This window comes from Vanellus vanellus (genome assembly GCF_965231255.1).
Source record: "Vanellus vanellus genome assembly, chromosome: 1".
NCBI lineage: Eukaryota > Metazoa > Chordata > Aves > Charadriiformes > Charadriidae > Vanellus > Vanellus vanellus.
Genome location: NC_138905.1, coordinates 68,311,754 through 68,327,664, shown reverse-complemented (window position 1 = coordinate 68,327,664; position 15,911 = coordinate 68,311,754). Strand labels below are relative to the sequence as shown.

Below are 15,911 nucleotides of genomic sequence, written 5' to 3'. Positions count from 1 at the left end.
GGTGGGGTGTCGCCGACGGCGGGGTGGGGGCACTGCGCGTGCGCGACCGGCGGCAGCGCTGCCGGTCCTCGGGCCGGGGGGAGGGAGGGCCGAGAGGGGGGTTATTTGGGGGACAGACGTGGGGTCTTGGGGTATAAACCCTGTTTTTATGATGGTGGGGCTTAGGGCAGTGGGCAGGATAAATGCAGCCTCTGCAGGGGGGGCTTTTTTTCATCAACAGCGGCGCAAACATTCCCCCCCCCCCCCCCAACCATCCGTTTTTCTTACCGATTTTCTCAATAAACGAGAAAAGAGGAGGGTAGAGCGTTTTCTGGGCAAAGTCCGGGAGGAAGGCTGCTGTTTTCCTTGGCTAGACTAGCAGCTGTCTCCCCTTCTCCTAAAATCAGTTGAACATGTCAAATGAGGGGCTGAAGCCTTCTCTCGGGGAAGGGACAAATGCTTCCAGGTGACCAAGAAGAATAAAGATGGAGGTGGGGTACACACATCCCAGTGTGGCCCAGTGCTTTAGCAGCACCCAGACCCAAGGGGGGCAACAGACAAAAGTGTAAGGTTCTGTTTCCAAAAGTCAGTATCTTGCAGAACTGATAAAAATGAAAAAAAAAGAAAAAAAGCCAGGTTATTTGGGATTTTGAGCTTTTTGGCTGTGGTGAGGGAAACCTGTCCCCTCGCCAGCAGCGCCTCACAGAGCCCTCTGGCAGCCCAAACCCTAAACCACCATGAGCAGTCCAGAAGGAGATCAGCCAAAGACAGGGTGGGTCTCAAAACGAAGCTTTCGCATGGATTAGGTGCTTTTCATCCCGGAGTTTTTTCTCTCTAGTGCTCCTGGCTGAACTGCTGCTTATCTCAGAAACGGGGTGGGCTGGTGATCCTGCTGTTGGGAGTAGAACACACTGTCCCGGTTTGGGTAGCACAGGATTAATTTATCTTTCAGTAATCTTACTTTTCAGTGAGGTCTCTTCTAATGCTAGGGAAAACTGCACTTTTAGAAGACTCTAGTGTCTGAATTTGTGAAAATATTTACTATATAGCCAGCTACGGTATGTGGGTTTCAAGGTCTCAGTGTTTTTGAGCCCTCCAGGTGCAGGGATGAGGAGGAGAAAGACCCAGGCACTTGACCCAAGCCGGCCAACAGGATTATTTCATACCACGAATGTCACATTCAATATAAATTAGGAAGTTTGCTGAGGAGTTCTCTCTCTCCCCCTTGATGGCTGCCATCCTGAGAACTTCTTGTCCTGGTGCCGGACCCCTGAGCCCTTCCCTTCCTCCCAAAGCCATAGCGCTCGCAGTGTCCCACATTTACTGTCTACTGCTGGGAGTGCACAGCTTCCTACGGATATAACTGCGTATAATCCTTGTATATTTTATATTGGTATCGGGATCAATATTGGTTCTTTAGTGCTATTAATGTTAATTATCTAGGCTTATTGTTTTAAATCTGTTTATATTTCAACCCCCAGGTTTCCTTGTTTTTTTTCCCCCCAGTTCCCCTTCCCAGGTGGGGAGGGGTCACTGGGTGAGAGAATAATTGTCTAAACAACAATAAATTGTTGTGGGTTCTTCAAAGCATAGCACACATATGCATGTACATTACATACGCATAACATACACTTCCTCAGAAGAATCTGGTACAGCTCACGAGAAGAGAGACACAACCGAATAATAAAAGAAAAAATAAAAATGGCAGGAGCACGTAGAAATATATAATTTCTGGAGAGTGGTAAGGCAACATCTGCACTCCGCATGCTTTTACAGTCATAAAAGTATTGGGCATCTGTGCCTGAAATCCCTCGAAAAATGTAACAAGACACTGCCACAACCCAATAACCACTGGTAAATTCCATGTTTTATAAGATCCGTTTGTGCTCACCTAAATTAACCCTTCACGTCGAGTCCCACCTTCTGAGTACCGCACATTTGGGCCTTGAGGTAACCGCAGGCCCCGCCCCTTCCCGCAGGCCCCGCCTCTTCCCGCAGGCCCCGCCCCCTTTCATATGGCCCCGCCTCCCCTCCAGCAGGCTCCCGCCCCTCCTCCTGACGTCCGGTTCAGACAATGGGCGAAACGGCCCTTTCAGCACCGGAAGCGAATGGCTCGAGTTTCGTCGCACATTCCTCCGCGCCGGAAGTGGAGACAGCCCCGCCCTCCTTGATCCCCCTCCGCCTCCCCTTTCCCCCAGTAGGGGGGCTGGCGGGCGGAGAGGTTTCGCTTTTTGGTCTGTCGCAGGAGTGTCGCCGGGAGAGGTGGGGCCGGGGTTGGCCTCCGGCTTCCTCAGTGCTGGGAGCCGCCTCACCAGCGAAGTGGCGGAGGGACTACTTTTCGGCTCGGAAGGCAACGGCGCTTCCCGCTTCCGGGGGAGGGCTCAAATCCAGACGCGTAACTTCCGGCGAGCTGGAACGCGAGCAAGAGGGGCTCGGCAACGGGGGGAGGCAGCCCCAGGGGACGGGACAACAACACTCGGCAGCAGGCGCCCCCGCCGCCCCGCACGGCCTCTTGGCTCTACCGGCGGCCGTCCTGCCCGGCAGCCGCCGCCGGAGGATGCGCCTCGGCCGCCGGCCCAGCCCTGCCGACCGCCCCTGAGGCCCCCCACCTTCCCCTCCTCCTCCGCCGCCCCTCTCCACCCTGCCCCGCCGCGGCCCCCGGTGCGCTCCCCCCCACCCCCGTCGGCGGCGGCGCTCTCCCCCTGCGGCCATGTCGGGGGGCGGTGGGTCGCGCTATGCGGCCGAGTTCGTGCCCCCGCCCGAGTGCCCCGTGTTTGAGCCCAGCTGGGAGGAGTTCAGCGACCCGCTGGGCTTCATCGGCCGCATCCGCGGCCTGGCTGAGAAAACCGGCATCTGCAAGATCCGGCCCCCCAAGGTACCGCCCGCCTGGGCTGGGGGCAGGGCGGGTTGGGCCCAAGGGGGGCCGGCAGGCAGTGGCTCGCCGTGTGCTTTGGGCTTTCCGGGGTGCGTCGGGAGGCCTGAGCGGGCCTCGGTGGCTGAGCGGTGGACGGGGGGAGCGGGGGAGCTCCTTCCCCCACCCCAGCTGAGAGCCTGGGGTTTCATGTGTCGCCGTCCGTAGGCCTCGGTGTCCGTGCTGGGGACACCAAGGAACCTATATGGTCTTTGACCTCAGAGCTGGGGTTTTGTAGAGGTTGCTTTAGAGCAGGTGAGAAGCTAGTAGTGTATGGCAGTGTCCAGGACTTCATGCTCTTTTTACTTAAAAAAACAAAACAAACCACCAAAACCCAGCACCGTACTTGTGAAAACTGTGGAGGCATTGTAGATGAAATCGGGCGTGTGCTCCGGGAGCGGGGAGAGGGAGGAGGAAGGGTATTTCTTTTTAATGGGTCGTTGTTTATAAACATAATCTTTAAACTGTTAGTAGAAGGGTCGCCAACCTGTTTGTGCAGGGGCATTATGTTTATGCATAGCAGTTTAGAAGGTAGAAGCTTAATCTCTCCGATGACTTGGTCATTATTTTAGGATGACTTGCCCCGTGACCTGGTAAACCGTTTAGATGAGAACGTCAGGTAATTTGGCAAAAGGCAGTTAGATAGTTTAATAATTAAAGTACAAAGAAGCTTTAAGTATAGCTGTAAAATAGAGACTTGAAAACACTGAGAGAGAGGAAAAAACGTGAAAAGAAAGTGTGTAACTGAGAACAACTTGGATATGGGTTGCTGATTGGATTTCATGATCCTTCCTCTCCTTCTGACCTGACTGGGTTGCTGGAATCTGTTTAGTTGGTTTAGTGACATGGTGAAAACTTGACCTCCAAGGGGCTGCCCTTTCTAAAATAAGCAGAATGGCTTAGGTTGAGAGGCCACAAGAAACTGATCCAGATCCTGTTCATTGAGAATAACTAGAACTTTCCTGGCCACTGAACGCTTTGTATTTCTCCATGATTGCTTAGCTGTTTGCATTGCCGGGTTTTGCAGGATGCATGCGTCAGGTTGATTTGCAGCCTGCAATAAGGACTAAATCAGACACTTTATACTAACCTTGCTGATTTATTATTCTTTTCCATTATTAGAAGCTGTAAATATTTTACGATTGTGCTGGAGGGCTTTATATGCTGCAGCAGTGCAAATAATAAATATTTAGTGTGGCTTGTCCACCTGGAATGGGGTGTCCTTACTCTGTTGTATTTACTGCCAGGTAGACAATCTACTATAACTTAAGTTTTCTTTAAAAAGTACTTAAAAGCTGAATTATACTTTTCTTGATGTTGTAACACAGTTTTCAGAAATGGGGCTGGGAGGCACTTGTGGTTGAACTGACTACTGACTGTGTTAAGAAAGTTATTATTTAAGGCTGCATTTCTGTTAAAAAGTTGGACTCCTGGTGGATATTCTCATCTTTATTGAAATGACTGTAAACAAACAAGAAAAAAGTTAGGTGTGTAATAATGTGCTTTATTTGGTGTTTGTCACTGTTGATGGTAAGAATTTTGCAATGTGCAGGATATATGGGACTTTTTAAAAAGTAAATAAATAACCAACAAGGTACAGGGTATCTCATATATAAACTAAGCGTGAGGTAATGCATGATGAAATGCTTTGAACCTTATTTTCTTTTATATTTTTAATTCTATAAGGATATCTTGCTTTGAAGTAAAATATTGTGGGAAGAACATTATTTTAAAAGCACAAGAATGTCATAAAATTGGAAAAATGATATTGCCAGTTGTACTGAGAAACTCGTTTACTATTGGGAGCTTGTTTACTCAGACATTGTTAAGGTCTTCTGTTTTGTGCATTTTTGGAGAAGTTTCTTGAAGCAATAAAATGTCTTTGTGTCTCTGTTTAGGACTGGCAGCCTCCATTTGCATGTGAAGTACAAAGTTTTCGCTTCACTCCACGAATTCAGCGCCTGAATGAACTGGAGGTGAGCTTTTCACTGTTGACATAATTTTGTGTTTGCACTGAAAGCAGTAGGTCTCCTTGCTTGAGATTTGCATCTTGGCAGGTTTGTAGATGGGGGAGACTTCAGAAACCCATAGACCACATCAATGTTTATTCTTGGCACTGGCAGAGTTCATATAAAATAACTCTCCACAGCTTTGAGAAAAGTCTGGTTTTTATTTTATTACCCAAAATAACCACAAGAGTTTTTCACATTCAACTGGAAATGTCTGAAATGAATGCTGAGTACCATGTTGTGTAGTAAGAGCAGGCAGTGTCTAGCCTTCAGAGCTTCACAGGCAGTGAATTTTTTTTTCTCAAAAATGTTTATTGCTGTTCTGAAACCCCTGGTTACCTTATACTGTCTTGGTAATGCGTTTTAAACCTTAAAGTGAACTGTTTTTTTATAACCAACTATAGTTGGTTAGTTTTACGATTGAAAAATGTATGGGAGCTTTCTTGAAAGCAGTATGATTCCTATTCTGTCCTGGTTTTTCCTTTTCTCTACAACATTTCTCAAACCCTTGCTCTGTTCATATACCAAAATGTCATGCATCATTTGGCTTGTAAATAGGTCTCCTTATGGAAAGTGATTTGGGTACTCCAAAATACTCAAGGGATAAGGTCCTTCTGTATGGTTAAGGCATATATTAAGCCGGTTTGTAACTCTCCTCGCAATGTATATTTTAGTAATTGCTCTTGTGTGCCTCCCTGGAATGCTGATTTTTCATAAGTAAGCATTTTTTGTAAGTATGCATTTTAGTTTCAAACCAGGAGATTATTAGGTAGGAGTTTGGTTTATAGGATCTCAAATGCAGAGAGAAAAGCATATTCAATTTTCTGTTTGTAAAGATCTTTCTATTTATCAATATTTCAATTTCTCTTCTTTTTTTTTACATGACTAAGAAATACCTCACTTGCCAAGTAGCACTTTGAAAATGTGAACACCATAAAAACTTGTCATGTTTTTTCTCAGGACTGTAAGGTATTGTCATTCTTGTTTTGGGATATATGCGTTTGTCTTCCTTTATTGATTGCAGGCAATGACAAGAGTGAAGCTGGACTTCTTAGATCAGTTAGCAAAATTTTGGGAACTCCAAGGGTCCAACTTAAAAATCCCTGTGGTGGAGAGAAAAATCCTGGATCTCTATGGTCTGAGCAAGGTGAGTAAGCAATTGTAGGCCTTGGTCTGGCTGGGACCTTGTTTTTCATTCAAGCTCAAGAAGCCAGCATCAGAGACGGCTCATTTTACAGCATTAATTTCATTAATACGGAGATTAAATGAGTGGGAAAAAATATAGTGAAAGAAAATTTCTAAATTGAATGGTTGTGGCAGACATGTCAAGCACAGTTAAATCAGTTGCCTTTGGTTGGATTCTATACAGCATGTATTCGTTACCTTGTATAGAGCTTGAATGCCCTAATGTCACCAGGCCACTTGCTTTTTAGTTCTCCTTTTTTACATATGGTAGAGCTGCAGGAGTTTGAGGTGGGTTTTGAGAAGGCGGTGGTATACTTGCGTGCAGTTCAGCTCCTGACCTAGCAATTCTGTCATGAATTGTTGTTGTGATTGCTCCCTCCTCTCTCCCAATAGAAGTTCTCCACATGACATAAACATGCATCTTTCAGAATTTAAAATGTTAGCTTCTGGAATAATTATTTTAATTTCCAAAACAGGCTAGGCTTAAGGCTGGCTAGAAATTTATACTACTACAGTTATGTTTGGTGTGTTATTTTTCAAAGTTTGCACACAACTTAAATCTCCGTTGGAATTTGCTTTTGCACTGGCAAAATATATGTACTGTTATAAACCTACTGCTAAGGATGGATTGTTAATATAAATAGGTAGATTTCTTCTTGCAAGGTAAGGAATTAAGGTACGGTTGTTTTAGGGCTTGTAGGTCAGAGCATCAGTTTCCTTGATTCCCCATCAAGATTAGGTAAGTAAAAATGTAAAGGTCTGAATCGATTTTGTTTTTAAAGAAATAAGTCACAGTCTTGGATAGGCTGGAAGAGTGGGCTAACAAGAACCTTATGAAGTTTAACAATGACAAGTATAAGGTCTTGCAACTGGGAAAACAATCCAGGAGAGCAGCACAGACTGGGGTCTACCTGGCTGGGGAGCAGCTCCGTGGAAAGGGACCTGGGGGACAGCAAGCTCCTTATGAGTGAACAGTGTGCTGCAGCAGCAAAGAAAGCCAACAGGATGCTGGGCTGCATCAGCAAGGGCATCACCAGCGGAGATAAAGAAGTTGTTATCCCACTCTACTCCGCTTGTCAGGCCACACGTGGAATACTGTGTTCATTTTTGGTCCCTGCTATACAAGAGAGATGTGGACAGGCTGGAGAGAGTCCAGACAAGGGCCACCAAGATGATGGGACTGGGAAGCCTGTCATATGAGGAAAGGCTGAGAGAATTGCGTTTGTCCAGCCTTGAGAAAAGAAGGCTTAGGGAAGCCCTTGTCACTGTGTTCCAGTATTTAAAGGGTGTCTACAAAGAAGATGGAGACTCCCTTTTTACAAGGAGTCATGTGGGAAGGAAGAGGGGTAGTGGGTACAAGTTACTCCAGGGGAGGTTCTGATTGGACACAAACCAAAAATTTTTCACAATGAGAACAATCAGCCATTGGAATAATCTCCTCAGGAAAGTGGTGGATTCCCCAACATTGGACACTTTTAAGATTCAGCTGGACAGGGTGCTGGGCCATCTTGTCTAGACACTGCCTTTGCCAAGAAAGGTTGGACCAGATGATTCTTGATGTCACTTCCAACCTGGTATTCAATGATTCTATGATAGGATTCTTTTGGACAGTTGGAATTGCTGATAAAATGCAGACAAAAGCTGATAAAATATTTTCATGTCTATGGTGATTTGCTGGCATATGCAGAATATCATAGTGGTACTGGGAAATATCTAGGTCACTGTTACAAGCTGGAACATTTTAGTTGACTGCAGATACACAGGTCTAAGCTTATTTAGTTACTTAGTGGCTTGTCTAGCCATTGTTTGTGTATAGATAGTTTTAGAAATCAATTTTTCATGGACATTTTGAAGATAAGTTGAAATTTAGGAGTAGTTCCGTTTAAAAAGAATTTTCTAGTACTTTGCTGTAAATATGAGAAAAATAATGATCAATATTATTACTATTTTCTCTAACTGCAGCTATCTCGGACTGTAGGAGGAACCAGAATTAACTGATTTTTTTTGTCACTGTCACAATTAGACATTTGAATTTACTTCATCCTCAAAAGTAAACCGTAAATTTCACCCTAGATACAAAATGTATTTGCGTTGAGGTTTCTAACGGTCTATGAAGCATTACACATGAAATTTAATCCTCATGTGTAAAGAAATGTAATGCAAAACTACACTGTTGTAGAAATACTGCTAGTCTTACAATAATAAAAATGAAATTACAGTCCGTTTGGGTTTTAAGCTACTTGGCAGTGAAACTGTAAAGGGAACGAAAGCAGTGGAAATGTGGCCAGTGTTTCTGAGGAAGCAGCTCATGTGCTGTTATGATCATTGCTTGGAGGCAAATGATCTGTTGGTTTTCATTCTACGTTACTTTCATTACTACGTTACTACATATTAGTTACTTGTAACCAGTGATAGTTCTGTATGTGAATTACTAGACTCAAACCAATTGAAGTCCAATGTAAAAACTGGGCTGAGTTAACTGGAAGGTATATGCAGTTCCTCCTCTTTTTACAGTAGCCTCTCTTCCATTTAGGCTTTTGTGAGAGTTTCTATAATTCTGAAGTTGTGAGCTCCAACTCTCCTTTCTACCTGGGGCTGGTTAGAGTGGGCTTCACTCCTGGCCAGACTTGTGTTTTGCATCAGTCTGGTGAGAGTTAACGGTTCAGTTTGTTCTGATGGTGGGGTTTGTATTCTTTCCAACATGTCATAAATCTTAACTGGTGGACTCCTCCTGTCTTGGACAGTACGCAATTTACATTTACTAGGGAAATTGTCATGTTCAATGTATTAAGTCATGAGGATAAGTGAGTGCTTAGTTATTAAAGTACTAGTCCTTCAGGAAACAAAAACTACATTCAGGATTCTGTCGCTATTTAATAGAATCTTTTAACATTTGGTTGGTTTAATTGGTTTATGCAAGGTGGTGAGAGCAGCTCAAAACCGTTAACTTTTATTTATGTGTTTCAGATTGTTGCCAGCAAAGGAGGCTTTGAAGTAGTCACTAAAGAGAAGAAATGGTCTAAAGTGGCAAGTCGGCTTGGCTACCTGCCAGGAAAAGGCACAGGGTCGTTACTCAAGTCTCATTATGAACGGATCTTATACCCCTATGAGCTCTTCCAGTCTGGGGTCAGCCTTATGGTGAGACGCTTCTCTTTCAGGATATGAAGAGGGGACCCAAACTACACGTATTGTTATTGCGTGTGAAACTAGGACATAGGGTCTATGCTTTTAGAAGCTTCGTCTATGTAAAAAAAAAACCTAGAACCACTCTCATACTTAGCTGTGACAGAATAATGCTAGAAATTGTAATGTGACCTTGTGTGGTTATTTTCTGATAGCCATATCTGTACAGGACTGAGGCCAAACCTATTGGGAAGGAAGACAGGGCAAAAGATGATATTATGAAGTGGAAAGACGTCTTTCTCTCTGTCTTGATAAGCTCGTAGTTTTCAGTTTCATTATTTGAAAAGTGCGTGGATTAATTGGCCTCTTGTCCAAATGGCATCTGTAATGCTGTGTGATTTCACTCGTCCTGTTATTTGGCAAAACACAATGATTCACAGGCCACAGAATGATCAGCAATGCTTGATCAATCAACCTACTGTCCTGTGCTTTGATCCTGTAGGGCATCCAAAAGCCAAACTTGGACCTTAAAGAAAAAGTGGAGGCTGAGGACCTCAGCTCAGATGCCCAGGCTTCACCAAAGCAGGCTTCAAGAATGAATGTTGTGCTGAAGAGAACCAGGCGCGTCAAATCCCAGGTACCCCTGTTAATTGGCTTGTACGGACAGATAACGCTTATTCCTTCCACCAGCGCAGCAGCGTTGGCAGTGCAACAGCCTTTGTCTGGCTGTGGGAGTCTGCTGAAAAGCACCACCAGGAAGCAGTCTTCATTTAAATAAAATCCAGAGCGGGATGTCTCTCTCGGGCCTGATTTGCTTGTGGTAGATACTCTGTTTATCTAAAAACTTTCAAAACCTGCTTTTTGTTTATTGACAGGTGGCCTATATACCTTGGTAGTGAATATACCTGTGAAAACTAAACAGATAAAAAGCCATTTGTGAAATAATGTTGAAGTTTCTGCTTGTGCGAAGTTTGAAGAGTTTTTTAAAACTTTTTTTAAATATGCCATTTAGTTGTATGAATGCAAATATATGTCAATAAGTCGTTACTAATTGTGGAAATTTCACTTGGGGCTAATTATTTCAAGCTGGACAGACTGTTTTTATGAAGAAATGAAGAAATGGAACAGATATGAGGGCAGATGCTCAGTGATGGCTGGAACTGTATAGGATTTCCACAACTACCAAAAAGTAGTTTATTTTCTTCTGGATAAGTGGTGTTATAGGAACATCTGATATCCTACTAGGTGATATCAGATCCTGGGTGGTACCCCCCAGTAAATCTCAATTCAAACTGAATCACCACTGTTTTAAATGTTATACCATTAAAAATAATCTCGGTGGCTTGTCCTGATGGCTCCATTGCTTCTATTGCACTATTTAAAGCAGGCTTTCGCCTTTCTCAAAAGATACCTATTTCAAGCCTCATCCTAAGTCTCCTCACAACTCCCTGCTGGCCAGTCAGCAGAACGTGGGTGAAAGCTGGTTTTATATGCAGCAAGCTTACTACTTGCTTGATGCCGTTCTAGACTAATTGTAAGCACCACAGATTTTTTTTCAAGTGCTCTTAAACTGCTTCTTTCAAATCCATCTCGTCACTGAGATATTTGAGTATTCTTTCATCTTTTTCTCTGATGTTGTGATTGATTTAGACTAAATTTTCTTTTTTTTCAGTCTGTTTTCTCAACTAACTGAAGCTGACTTGATGTTATTTATCATAGCCATATAACAATGCATCGCACAAGCAGTCCCGGGCTGTGATCTTACCAGATCTCTCAAATCATGTATTGTTAGTGAGCTATCCAGAAAAATTGAGAATGACTGCTTCAGTTCTTGCAGCATTTGTTATGTGGAATTCTGCTTTGGTTTTGAACTAATCCTGTGGGATAATGCCAGTATGACCTTCTCATACATGGTATAAAAATGTCACTGCGTTATTAAGATCCTGTGGGATCTCTTCTCCTGCCCATTTCATTAGAATAATGATACTTCTCGTTTCTCCTTGTTGAAAAAAAATGATTCTGTGGTGATCCTGGCACAGTATAGCTTTTTCATTTCATTTAAAGGGGCAGTATTTCAGAAATGAGAGAGATCATCTGCAAAAAGTAAATATATATATATTTAAATGCCTTTTATTAGGCCCGTAGCCACGCTGACTTTTAAACATTGCAGTTATTAAAATGGCTGAAAATAGTTCTTTAATGGTGGAAAAAAATCAACCTACTTACATAGCAAGCAAAAGTATTTTTTTGGCTGTGTTGGAAGCTGTGTATAACTCTCTTAAGTCAACTCTGGAACTGTATTTAGAAACAGATTTGTCCTCAGTAGCCCCAAATGGTAGAAGTGTAAATCTCTGGGGAATGCTGAGAAATTGTTGCAGATTTCAGTGCACTTCCTTATTGTAGACAGGACTCTTTATTGTTTGAAGTGCTTACCTGGAATTGTACCAGAGATTGTCTAGATAGTCTTCAGAGAACAGATAATATGCAAGTAATGTAAAAACCTGCTAAATAAATGTCATTCTGCTCTAGTTGAAACATCTGAATGATTTGTGTGTAGTTTGCTGAATAGTCCAGTGCCCGAGTAGTGAGCATGGGTAACTATACTGATCTCTGCATCACAGTAGATTGCTTCCAAGTGCTAAAAGTACTTTCCAAAAATGCTCTGCATCATCTTCTTGCAGATAATTTACCTAAGGATGGGTGGAGAATAAGAAAGCATAAAGACGGTAATCAGAAATTACTGAAATAAACAAAGATCCTCAGCAGTAGAAGAGGGTGACAGACTTTCAAAAAGCAATTTTTTTAATTTTTAGACAAAGTGAAAAATGAAAGAAAATAGGGAATGAGAATTCTTCTTTGTGAAAGATGGGTTGGGAATCTTTGGATACTACAGTCAAATGTCAGTTGAATACAATGTCTCTGAATAGGAAGAGGATAATTTGGCGATGGGAGATTCTGCTCAAAAATAAACTTAATGCTTCATTCTCTTTCCCTTTTCTCTCAAGAAAGCTATCACAAATTAAAACTGGAGAAGGGCAACTGAATTACTAAAGGCTTGTAAAGAAAAAGACAACAAAAAGTAGAATGAATTCAGATTAGGAAAGGAGAATATCCTTAAGGAAAGGTTAAATTTAGGAGAATGCTTCTTTCTTAGAAAAGAGTAGTGTATCTTCGTAGATGATCTCTTAAGGTATATTTTAGCTGGCAAGGGATTTGTCTAATGAGGTTACATCATGATGATTTCTGTTAGAGAAATGCAGTACTGGAACAAAAAGATAATGAAGTGCTATCTTTTCAAAGTATATTAACTTAACATCCAGAGATTATTTTTTTTTTTAAATAAAACTAATTCTAAGTAATGTGTCTGATTTTGGGTTTCTTCTACAGATTTGAGTGGTTTCAGAATAACAGCATTAATGAAATAAGCTTGCATTTTTTTAATTTGAAAGATTTCTTTCCATGGGAATAATTGTGTGAAACAAAAGAACTCTGGGAGATGCTGACAAATGCCCAAAACACATAAATGTTTTGATTATTGGTTGTAACTATTCTGGTCTTGTGTATTGGAGGTGGAGGGATGGGATGCAAATGTTTCAAAATTGATGAGGGTAGGACAACAGAAAAAAGATCGTGTGTGAATCCAGGGTAGCTGGATCATGTTATTAGGATTCGCCCATATACAAGAAAAGCCTTTGGATTGTACAATTAGTTGAGAAGGTAAATGAAACATAGAAATGTGTCTGCATCCTTCAGGAAGAAGAAGAGCTGAGAATAGACCTGCAGTTTAATCAAGTTCATTTTGCTTTTTGTTATATGGAAAGAAATACAATGCAAAAGTGTGATGGAGTTTTGTGCTGTTAACAATGAGAAAATGGCAAGGATTGCAAGGTTTCTGCTTCCATGCGCTTGCAGTTTTGAGTTTGGTGTTTTTATATGTCTTAAGTGACACCACAGAAAGACTACTTAGCGAGACTTCTGAATGCTTTTGGCGTTCATAACTTAAACTATCAATATCCCAGCCTGTTCTTTTTGAAAACTGCATAGCTTTTTCCACCTGAGCATGAACGGGTTGCATCCACTTAGGTTTAGTGGAATCTAAGTAAATGGGCAGTGGAGTTATGACAATATATTTAGGCAATGCATTTCTAAGCAAAGCTACAAAACTGAAGAGAGGTTGTTGTATGTTAATGATTTACTTCTAGTAACTATGATAGTAATATTTTTTTTCAGGTATCACTGAGGAAATTCTTAGGTCACAATAGCAAGAAAGAGAGATTGTGGAGATTGTTCATAAATGTTGCTGAAAGGATGGAAAGTTGTACTGTGCTGACAAATGTAACATGGGTTGATTCTGTCAGGTTCTATTAATTAAGAGAATGGATGAGATGTTAATGAGTTTCAAATGGGAACTGAGGGACTATGAAGTCTCCAGGTGGTAGGCTTTCCTGTACAGCAAAAAAAGTCAGTGTTTCCTTATGGCTTGTTAGCAAAAAAGTGAGGAATTTATTAGAAAAATTTAGGAGTTAGCATGCAATTTCAGAATGGGCTTACAAAGTTGATAACATTTATCTAAAGTGAAAATAATTTAATAGCAACGTGGAATTCATAAATGCTCAAAATTAGAATATCTGCAATAATCAGAAATATGGAAATTGGAAATATGGAAATCTGAAAGAAAAAATTGGAAAGATGTTGGTTAGCATACTACATACATAGTTCAGTGGGAGCAGGAACTCAATATCTAAAAATTCCTGAGAGTAATAATGCCTAAGAAACAACATCTATTTTAATGTGTTCCAGAAGCAAGAAAACCTACTGATTTACACTGAATAAATGGAAATTATCTTCTTCTTTTAGCTTTATTGTGAGTGCATTTGAACTTGTTTTGTTGGGGTTTTTTTTGTTCATTGATTGAAAACTGAATGCATGTCACGGCAAGGGAGCTTATTTCATGCATGATATATCAGAACATAACTGTGGAAAATAACAGGTGAAGTATCACTGGTAAGTTACATGAAGATAACCTTGTTGGAATTAGATTTGCTGAGATGTTTTAAGATGAGTGAATTTCAGGAGGAAGACTGCAAATGATGAGAATTTAGTGGCCTACTACAACAGCTTAGAAATGGTTTTCAAAGTATAAGGAGGCAACATAAAGAAAAATACCAAGGTGGTTGCATTGCAGATGAAACCAGAGTACAGAGGTTCTTCCTGCTCTTAGGTTAGTGGCAATAATGTGGGACAATGAAGTAGATGAGTAAAGGGAAACAGGAAGACGTTCAGTTGAACAGAACACTTAAAGAAACGACACTGGCAAGGGGCATGGAGTTGTCTCCTAATGGGTCTTTTTATCTCTGATTTTGAGGTTGAAAGGGCACCATGAGTAGCTGTGTGATTTCAAGATTTGTACTCATAACTTTTCATCACAAATAAATCCAGGAGCAGCCAAGCTTAAGGAAGTAGGTTGGAGCTCATTAGTGTCATGTGTATGTGTCTATTCAAGGAAGCAGATAAAAAAATCCTGTTGAATGAGTGTATGTGTTAACATCCAAGCAGTTGACTGAATTGTGGTGATTTTGGAAAATACTACTGCAGTGTTCTTCTTACTTATTTTTTGCTAAATGTCAAACCTAGTTCTCTTATTTGCTGTATAGGCGACTTTCTGTAGTTGACCTGTAATCCTAAATGGGAAATAATTTGGAAAGATGGGACGAAAATGCTGTCTTTTATTCCATTTGCATTTGTTCATTGGCTTCAGGAACAATAAATCCTGTCTTTTCATCCTTCTGTTTCCTTTCTTTTGATGAGCTGATGTTGTGAGACAGTGGAATATAAACAAATTATGAAGAAACCTGGTGGGGAAATATTGATGATTTGTGCTGATGTGGTGGTGTTTTTATTTTTAGACGGAGACGGGTGAAATGAGTAGAAATACTGAGCTGAAGAAGCTGCAGATCTTTGGGGCTGGACCCAAGATGATGGGACTGGCATTGGGAGCAAAGGATAAAGAGGGTAATTAAATCTTTGGCTTATCACTTTGTAAAGTAATGAGGCTGTTAAATCTTTCTGCTTGTCTCTAGAGACAACATTTAGGCAAATCACTATAGCTGGAAAAAGAAAGCTAAGTATTCTAGGATTTCATTCATGAGAGATTTACAGGGTGCTTCATGTAATTTGGCATAGTTTCAGCTCTTTATGTATTATATAGTAACAATAACAATTAAGCAGCTGTTGCATGAACTGAGTGACTGGAAGGGAAAACAGGATTTGACAATACTGAAACTGATCCTACCAGCTAAGTGCACAAATTATGAGTGTAATTCACTCTGTTTTGTGAGGCAATTGGGATCACGTGTTAGGATAAGCAAAACATGATTTCCAAATCCCTGTTTATTTTAGATTAGCCAGGTATAACAAAGCATTTTTGCTTTCTTTGGACTATCAGGAAGTTTCTGATATGAATGGTAGGGTACCAGGCTGGACATGCATGTTGTGTTTGCAAGTTAAACCTATCTTGATGTGATATCAGTAACATTTAACTTTATTTTACTTCAAGATGAGGTGACACGAAGACGCAAGGGAACCAGATCAGAAGCATTTGGAATGCAGATGAGGCAACGCAAAGGAACTCTTTCTGTCAACTTTGTAAGTTTGATTCCTTTGCTGTGATTTCTGATAATAAGAAATTAATTGATTTACTTAGA

The 15,911-nt window shown here is 41.5% G+C and overlaps 1 protein-coding gene across 1 annotated transcript in view; it reads left to right on the top strand.

Moving 5' to 3' along the window:
- Positions 1-2,689: 2,689 nt before the first annotated feature.
- The window catches only part of KDM5A (lysine demethylase 5A), a gene marked incomplete at its 5' end in the record, with an annotated part of 52,685 nt that continues 39,463 nt past the window's right edge, over positions 2,690-15,911 (top strand). The window contains 7 exons of the mRNA XM_082492512.1: positions 2,690-2,854; positions 4,789-4,866; positions 5,924-6,046; positions 9,052-9,222; positions 9,710-9,844; positions 15,114-15,219; positions 15,764-15,852. Of these exons, the coding sequence (XP_082348638.1) occupies positions 2,690-2,854; positions 4,789-4,866; positions 5,924-6,046; positions 9,052-9,222; positions 9,710-9,844; positions 15,114-15,219; positions 15,764-15,852 (867 nt within the window). The remainder of the gene's footprint in view (positions 2,855-4,788; positions 4,867-5,923; positions 6,047-9,051; positions 9,223-9,709; positions 9,845-15,113; positions 15,220-15,763; positions 15,853-15,911) is intronic.